At 32.7% G+C, this 9608-nt stretch overlaps 1 protein-coding gene across 3 annotated transcripts; it reads right to left on the bottom strand.

Moving 5' to 3' along the window:
* Window positions 1–682: 682 nt before the first annotated feature.
* LOC129901140 (uncharacterized) lies at window positions 683–6076 on the bottom strand. 3 transcript variants are annotated; one of them, XM_055976257.1, is made up of 10 exons: window positions 5709–6076; window positions 5274–5368; window positions 4443–4507; window positions 4118–4161; window positions 3654–3740; window positions 3422–3575; window positions 2227–2394; window positions 1969–2031; window positions 1804–1885; window positions 683–1239 (listed from the first exon to the last, which is right to left on the bottom strand). In XM_055976257.1, the coding sequence occupies exons 1-10, from the start codon at window positions 5852–5854 to the stop codon at window positions 1235–1237; spliced, it is 909 nt and encodes a 302-aa protein (XP_055832232.1). In that variant the 5' UTR covers window positions 5855–6076; the 3' UTR covers window positions 683–1234. The 3 variants fall into 3 exon arrangements, with proteins under 3 accessions (XP_055832232.1, XP_055832231.1, XP_055832234.1); XM_055976256.1 differs by having other exon boundaries at window positions 2227–2415; window positions 5709–6057; XM_055976259.1 differs by lacking the exon at window positions 1969–2031 and having other exon boundaries at window positions 2227–2415; window positions 5709–6067.
* Window positions 6077–9608: the final 3532 nt, after the last annotated feature.

Below are 9608 nucleotides of genomic sequence, written 5' to 3'. Positions count from 1 at the left end.
AATAAAAGAGGAATGAAAAAATATAAGAATAATAATGTAAATTTCATGATATTAATGAGGCAAAAAATAGATAGTCACATAGGAAAGCATATCACTATTTTGGTATTACGTAAGTTATTTCATTTCTCTTTTCAACTTTATAGTACATGAATTATTTTTAACACATATATATTGAAGATCCAAGTTATTTTTAGTGGTCTTATAATCGATTCGACCCTGATTCAATATGATACCTTTAATATATATTATTAAAATTAAAATGAATAGCCACCCACTGATGGGGGAAAGGCAGCGGAGCACTAGCATTCATTATCATGCCCTTTAATATATATATATATATATTATTAAAATTAAAAATGCTACTCCAACAAAAAGTAACTTATCATATGATATCTTGAATAAAGAACTTCCGGTGCTTATTTGGCCCTACATTATAAAGGGATCTCACTAATTCGTGAATTATTTCATCAGAGAGTGCACAAGCTTTTTCTTTTCTTAATTGAAGATATTTAACTTTTCACAATTGTTGTAGTACTAACGAATCAAAAAAACTGTGCACTACAAAAATAGAAAAGAATAATTTTGTAGTATAAAAAGTGACTGTTTATAAGTGCAAATGAAATAAGTGTGATTAGAAGGGCAAACTGAAATAAGTGTGAATAAGTGCAAAATGAAATAACAGTGATTAAAAAGCTTTTGATATTTTATCAGTTAAACAATAGTCTATATATTCCAAGGAAAATAAATGCATACATCGTGTGATTTATGTGTTCTTTTCTCACTTCCTCTAATTCTGAATTTCTTTCAAAATAGATGAATTTTTCAAAGTCTAAAAAGGTTATTAATTAACTTTTCCCAAAGTTACCATTCTTTAATGGGTTATTCAGATCCAACACTGACTATTTAAAAATTGAAAGAAAAAAAAAGAGTAATATGAAATGGTGCACACCCCCAAAGCTTCACTTATTTTGGACAGGAGTGACTACCTCAATTTTCAGTTTGGTGGTGAACTTCATTCGCAATCTTGTAATTCCCTCCCCATTCCCTCCGCACAAATATAACTAAAGAAATTACTAATAATATAGAATTGCCTCGTAGTTCCTTACTATTCACTATAACTAACACTAATTCATGAGAACCATCAGCGTTAGATCACCGGAAGGATGATGGAGATAAGCATCAAATCCCAATTGCCATGACTAATGCTACATATGTGATGCCACAGCAGAGCTTGTTATGCTGAATGAACAACAGGAAACTTTCAGGAATTGAAGCATAACCCAATATGCTATTCAGTATGAATCAATAGTATTTTAAGCATCAGAAAAAGGTTAACAATGATGCTAAATGCAATTTTTATATGTTGAAAGCTGAAGATGAGGAAAATGAAAGCAAATTTAGTTAGATATTTTAACCAATGCGCTGAAAGAACAGTAGTATTGCAGTTGCAGGATATACCAGTGCTTAAGAAAAGATGGAAGTTTTTTTCTGAGTTTTGTATGCTTTTTCAGCCAAGAACAAGATTACGCTCAATGTATCCATGCAAAAATCTAAATGAGTGTAGGATTGTTGTGTTGAAGACCAATATGACAAATTAATAAACATGATGCCTCTTGATGGCTTAAGTTTTTAGACAATATAGTCCATACATTTAAAGCATTCCCCACGTTGTGGGATTTCACTGGGTTGTTGTTGTTGTTATAGTCCATACATTTAAAGCATTAATCTTCTAACAGAAAGTACAGTCAGTATTCAAATGGATAACTCACTGACAAATCAAAGAGTAGTAAGAGAAGCACTCACAGACACCAGGAAGCCATTTTTTGAAGAATGCAACACTATCTATCTCTGCAGGAGATAAGGCGGAAAGGGGAGTAACAGTAATCTGTCGTCAATGGAAAGTGGAATGTCAATGTTCGCGTCTGTTAGAATTTCAATTTCATCACATAATTACAGAGTTTTACATACATATCCTGCTTCAAGGGATGAGTAATCAGTATCGTCATTATCCACTGCTGGTGTTTCCGCAGTCTAGAAACATTGACATACAATTGCATTTATTCGGTATATAAAAAGAGGAAGAAGGAGGGGGCATAATTTAGAATAAGCAACATAAATTAGCAGAAAGTATAATAACAAGGAGCAGGGGAAGAGGGAACCTTGGAGATCAAGATAAGAGGAAACTTCAGCAAATAAATGAGCAGTAGATAGAGAAAGAAATCTCACGTCTAACTTAAACACTAGATGTTCTTCTTTGGTGCTTAATGAGCTCTCTTCTGAACATACTTCTGTATTTCCTGGTGGTTTAATCTCCATTACTTTTGCTGGTGATATTGTACCTTCTTGTGCTTCAGAAGTAACTTGTGTCCATCCCATTTTGTAAAAACATTTCCCCTGCTTAGTCAGCCGATAGCCCTAGGATTACAACAATCAAGTATTCTCGTGTTGGTGTATAGAATATCTATTTAGGCATATAATGCTAAGATTATATCCAACAAAGTGAGAATCTCTAAATCAAGCAAGGAAACATATCATGGAGCCTTCACGTCAACAACATGAATGTACTCAACTGTGAAAGTATCAAGAATAATGGCAAAAAGAGGTCACAAAGAGCCAGAGTATTCAGCTCTAAATTTTTGTTATTTTTTTCTGTCCTAATATCTGCTGAATTTAAGCTTCATATTTCTCCTACCTGAAGTTGTTCAATCAGTCACTCTTGAACACAAATTTAGCATTCATCATCTACTAGAGTTTATTTCAAACTCAATTTGGATTAGCAACCACTAGAATTTATGTCAAATTCAACTTGAGGGAGCAAGTAGCTATACAGAAGAAATTAACATGCCATGGCAGTCCAGTTAGGCTTGTAATTGGATTGATTAAAGCTAATCTTAGAATGACAAGACCAAGATCCAATAAAGTCCTAAAGCTCGTTAAAGAGTTATCGAAGCAACATTTGACCATAAAAAGGATTTGCTGCTTATTAAAGGTTTACTGGAGCTATGTTCTTATTAAAGGTTTACTGGAGCAAATAACATAATATTCATGACAATCAAAACTATCTTAAATCAAATGTGTCTGGTTAAATGCTCTGATCATGGTATTGTAGGTATCTGTTAGCTCATTTTCTGAATCCGAGATGTTGATGAAAAGAAAGGCAGAAAGGCAAGACGAAAAGAAGAAAATAGGCACATCAATATAAACAAATAGAGAATAAAACGCATCAATCTTGAGCAAGGACGTCCCAGGAAAATGTGTTAAAAGAGGAAGCAAAGAAATATATGAAAGTAAAAACACCCACTACTAAATGAATCAATAGACAATCATGAGATCAAGATTATATGCCACAAATATATTGTCAGATCAGGTTTTATGTCCCTTTAGAACTAAAAGGCAATGATTGCAAAATCCAGCAGGTTACCTTGTTGTTGGCAACTTCTCTTGGTACATTTATATTTAGAAAGCAATTCTGAGGATAAGTCTTTTTAGAAATCTCAGCCAACATAGCAGTGATGATGGGTATGGAAGCTTCAGCACACAATGTGAAATCATCAACATTGAGTTTTCGACCAACCCTGAAGTTGACAGGCAAACAAACCAGTGAAAAGGGAACAAAACTACCTTAAATTAATTGGTAGGCTGATTAACTTTACATATTATAGCAATCATATGATACAGCGACGGAAGGAATGCCATGGAAGAAAGCCTCTCGTGCACCACCCACTGTCCCTGAATAAACACTGCATTTCCAGCGTTAGATCAAATTTACACTGGCAAGTGACATGAATGAACAATAAAAATAGCAATCTCTGGCCACTAAAGTGAAGTTTAGGAAATAAGCACCAAGAAAGGATAAACTTATACTCTGGCCCAAGGCCTACCAGAAAAAGGAAAAATTACTCTAGTGTAGCATTTGAAAGCACATATGACTGTTTTCTATAATGTTTTATGAATACGTAAGTGGTGCAAGGTTAAAAATGTGAAAATTGGTCAAATGAATAATTATAACTAATACAAATTGCATAACTAGCAAAAAGAAAAAAAGGAAATTGAAGGAGGGTATCAATTAAGCATTTCACAAAAAGGATCTAAAGGCTCAGTAGAGAAATTTACTAACATGTCATAACCACAGTTGCAGCCTAAATTAATGCCACTGACAACCTGCAAGCATAAATTGATGAGAGTTCACATACTGTACTGTGACAAACTCTATCAGGATAATAGTATGTATATACTGGCTGCAAGTACAAGTAAAAAGGACGAAATAACCCAAAAGCAAATTTTAGTTTTGTGCTTGTATGCCCAAAATGTAATTTCCATAAAGATGAAATAGAATATATCCACATGAACTTTATGAAGATCATATATAGTTCATACACATTTATGTGATAAGTGAAGCTACGTGCTAGATCAATAAGCCAAGCAGTAGTGTCAAAAGTTACCAGATCAGGTACTGAAGGAAAGATCTTTTTGGAGATCCCTAGGGAAGTTGAGTCTGCTGGAGTTCCTGCCAAATGAAACCAGAATATTTGTGCCAGTGAAAAAAGAGAAAAGGGTACAATAATCAATATAAATGAAGTCTGATAGCTAGTTGTCGCCAAGGAAACTGTATAAGTCTGAATCAACTTGACTGGTGTTCTAAGTAGAATATATCATTTGCTTGTGTTTCATTCACTAGATAGAAATTCAATATTAGAACTCTTCTTCTCATTTTTTCATTTTCCAGTAGGACAGTGTAAAATAATCTGTCCAAGTCGCACCAGTTTGTGGGAATATGAATAGATACAACTTACAAGCACAAAATACTACAATTTTAAAATTAGCTATGCTTGGTGACAGCCTTTCAGAGACACCAGTGGCAATTGTTCTTTTCCTTAATTTAAGACAGCATAGCCTTCTAGCTTATGGAGGGTCAGTAGGATCAATTTACACAGCTAAACACATTTTATTGAATAATTTTGAAACCTCAATTAGATAATAAAAAATACTAGGTTGTAAATTTACTCCTACCAAGATGGCATATAATATACTGAAGTACTACTGAACCAAAAGAATAGCGACCAACATTTAAAAGAGAGTACAGAAGAAATCAAATTAGCTTGTCCAGATCTCTTAACCATTGTTCAAGTCCACGACAGAGAAAAGGACTCAGAGAAGTATAAAGATTCGAATAAATTAAAACCACTAACATAACACTAGAAAAATCAAAGACGAATTAAGAATGTAATTCTACGCAGTTCTCAATTAGCAAATTATGTAAGACCAAAACTAACCAGAAACTGCAAAAGCTGTGGCGCCAGGGACATCAACTTTCTTAACAGTAACTGCGCGTTGCCATGAAACACAATGACTAGCAGCCGATCTTTCACTGGAAGACGGAAATCCAAGTGTAAGAAATATCACGAGGCTACTATTGGAAGTTTTTTGACATATGAAAGGAAACAATCGTTTTTAGATGTTAAAGTATAGCACAATGGTTGAATTTGTCATTTGGTAGCCGATTAGAGTTAATGTAATAATTATTCATATAGACCTTTTATCCGTATAAAATACAACATAAATAATTTAACTCTTAATTAGCTACTAAACTTGCATAACTCACCTCTAAATTAGCTACCACACGATTGTTACCGTTCTAATTGCATATAAACAGACAGACAAATTAAACTGACTGTATATAGAGGGGAATAATAAGAGAGGAGCAATACGAGTCAGGAGCAAAAACGAGGACATGGATGAGATTGGTGGAGACGAGGGCACGAACAAGAGCTCTCAAACCAGGTGCATCAATTCCGTCGTCGTTGGTCACCATCACCGTCGGCTTATCACCGGAGACAACGTTCCCGTTCTCCATTAATGCAACAAAATAGAGAAACTAAAATCTCTCTTCTTCTTCTTTTTTTTTTTTATGGCTCGGTAGTTGGGCGAAACTATCATAATATCTTTTATAGAGATTGTTGCGCCCAACTATCAGAATAATATTCGACTGTGTGTATAGGGACATGATGATTATACTTTGTTTTTTAATCTGCACGCAAATAAAAGGGAAGCATCTTTTTACGGTTTGTTTATAGGCACCAATAGCAAAAAAGTGGAAGAGAATGATGCTAGTCCAGTATGCATGATCTTTTGCTTCTTTGTTCCGATTTTTTAAGTCAAAATTTTTTCTAAGTATTTTTATAATATTTAAATAAAAAAAATTAAATAAAAAAATTAAAATAAATCAATATTATATATATTAATATTCCTAATTTATAACTTTGACTTATCCAAACAGATTCTAATTCTAATCAAGACTTGACTTACGAGCCCACTCCCATTATAGGTGGTTCATACAGATTATAATGAATGAATATTAATTAATAGAGCATCTTGTATTTATCTCAAATTGTATTAGTCTATCATTAATTAGAAATTAAATTAAGATAAAAATAATTAATTACTACTACTATATTTTATTGATGACTGTGTATTTGAAGTGACATATAATTATTGGAGTGGTGTAAATAACAAACGTGAATAAAAAATTCAGTTGATTTCTTGGGTTCTCCATAAATATTTGTAATATTTATACTATAGTTTTAATAAATATTATCTAAAATAATTTATAAAACACATATAATATAAGTTTTATATCATTGATAATATATTTATCACAAACTTTAATACAGTTATAATACATTGTGTCAATTTCTTACCAAACCAGCATAATATATTTTAAAATATTTATAATATATTTATATTGCAAACATAATTCACTTTTAATACATAACAGATTTATTATAGTATTGTTATATATTGTTATAAATAATAATAAATAAAAAATATTGCTAATAATAATTATTTATTAAAAAATACTTAGTAATTTTTCCATAAAAAATTGATAGTGTGTATCTATTATTGACATTATACGAAAATTTGATAGAAATAAAATATTGGTGTGACTCAGAGTGTTATTTTTGAAAAATATTTTAAGTTTTAAAATTTTCATTTTTTCACCCCATCGCTATCCCGACCCCCGTCAGCCCCCCAACCCTCCCCCATCCCGCCCCACTCCTAAAAAAAATTAAAGAAATATTTTTTAAAAAAATTAAATTATTTGAAGGTTAGGTTTGGAGTCGGGTGTGATCGGATATCGATTCGAAAGTCGGGATCAAGTCTAAATTTAAAAGTCGAATCTTGGGTTGAAAGTTGAGTTGGGTCCCATATCAGGTGTCGAGGTCGGATCCCAAGTCAATTACTAGGGTTGATTTTCATGTCAGAAACTATTTTCCAAAAAAAAATATTTTTCTACCCTCTAGTAAAAAATAAGAGATATTTTCTAAAAACTATTTTCATTCACTAATCAAACAATAGAAAATATTTGTCACTCACCAACCAAACATGAGAAAATAAGTTAGAAACCAACTTGTTTCCCAAGAAAACATTTTCTAAGAAAACATTCTCCTTCGTGCCAAACACACCCTTAGCAATAATTAACAGAGTTGGTAAAATCAATTCCAGTGGATTAATATGAAAGTGATTTTAGTTTATTTTTTAAACTGTAGTTAACAGAGTTACTGCTATATATGATGATAAAAGATGGAAAGTACGCACAAATTGTCCATCCTGGGATGGATACACAATTTATGATAGTGAAATTTGTACAGTGGATTGTTATGATCAAGTAAGTAAATTATGATGAACCAATAATGGAACTTAAACGATGGGAAACGGCATAAGTAACTCCCCCACCCTCCACATACACACATCTTGGTCACCTATTAATTTTGATGATAACAAATTAAAATAATTTAATAAAAGAACATTTAATTATGATAAACTTATTTTTTTGTACATGTTTGTTAAATGAAAAAGAATTTAGTGAAGATCGATATAAATATGAAAACATAAGATATTATGAGGTGGAATTAGAAGAGAAGATACGAAAGAAAAAGACTTGTTCAAATCAAGGTACAAAAATCATGAAAAGAATACGTACTACAATCCTATGGAAGGAAAAGTATTCTACAAAAGGAAAAAATCAAGATCGATTTGCTATTTAAGGAAGGTCCTGATAAAAACTGTAGCTACTCAACTGTTATTGACAACCATTAGAGAAGAGCTAAGCTCAAAATGAAGGAAGAATGAATCTTATTATTTGTAAAACAGAAAAAAATACATCATTGAGTATTTATTATATATACTACTGCACAATTGTCATCTAACTAATTTCCCTAACAAACTTTGGTAACTGATTCATACTAACAACTTTCACTAACCAATTTTCTGGTTATGTAACTAACTTTTGAAAATGACACTTTTAACCTCCACTTCGACTCATTACGTTACACCTATTTCATCACTCCCCCTCAAGATGGTAGGTATGGAAATGTTCAGCATACCAAGCTTGCCTACTAGAAACTCATGTTGTGGTCATGACAGTCCCTTGGTCAACACATCTGCTAGTTGCTCCTTAGTGCTTACATGTACTGTCTTGATCAAACCCTTTTGGATTTTCTGCCTGATGAAATGGCAGTCTATTTCTATATGTTTAGTTCATTCATGAAACACGGGATTTGCTGCAATTTACAATGCAGCCTTGCTATCACTATGTACAATCACTGGTGTAGTCACTTTATTGCCCAATTTCTTCAACAGAGTTGTTAACCAGACAACTTCAAAGACTGCATTGGCCATACTTCTATACTCTGCCTCTACTGAACTTCTGTACATTATATTTTGCTTCTTTCATTTCTAGAAAATTAATGAGCTTCCATGTTTTACAAGAAATTCTGAAACTGACCTCCTTGTGTTAGGACAAGAGGCCCAGTTTGAGTCACAGTAGGCTGTCAATGAATTACAGACTTTGTTACGTAACAATATCCCTAGAGCTGGTTCTCTTTTAATATACTTCATGACATTAACTGTTGCATCCCAATGAGACTTCTTTGGCTGCTGTAAAAATTGGCTAAGGGTTTGTACTGTATATGCTATGTCAGGTTTTGTTAATGTCAAATACAACATCTTCCAAATTAGCCTTTGATACTGTGTCTTGTCTTCTAACAAGTCATCATTTGTTTTATGCATCAGATTATCAAGCTCTTGTGTTGTAAGTTTTGTATTAGTCTCTAAGGGTGTCCATGTAGGCTTAACAGATTCAAGTCTCAACTCTGATATGATCTCCGGTGCATATTTTCTCTAGTTCACTAGAATGCCTTTGGATGATCTGCTAAATTCCATTTTAAGAAAAAACTTCAATATGCCTAAGTATTTGATCTTAAAGACCGCATGAAGTGAAGCCTTGGTTTCTTTAATAACAAACATATTACTATCTGTTACCAACATGTCATCAACATAAATCAGGATAATAATTAGATTTGTTCCCTTTCTCTTGATGAATGGTAAGTGGTCCAAACAACTTTGAGTGAAACTTGAGTGAATCAATGCCTCAGAAAGTTTTAGGTTCCATTGCCTACTGGCTTGCTTTAACCCATACAGGAATTTAACAAGTCTAAAAATAAGAAAAAACTCCCCCTGACTTGGTAATCCCTGAGGAAGCTCCATATATACCTCATCATGTAAATCACCTTGTAGGAAAGCATTATAGACATCTAATTGATGAATGT

This window comes from Solanum dulcamara, chromosome 8 (assembly GCF_947179165.1).
Source record: "Solanum dulcamara chromosome 8, daSolDulc1.2, whole genome shotgun sequence".
Taxonomy (NCBI): Eukaryota; Viridiplantae; Streptophyta; class Magnoliopsida; order Solanales; family Solanaceae; genus Solanum; species Solanum dulcamara.
The sequence above is the reverse complement of the archived record's forward strand: the minus strand, read 5'-3'. Positions and strand labels throughout refer to the sequence as shown.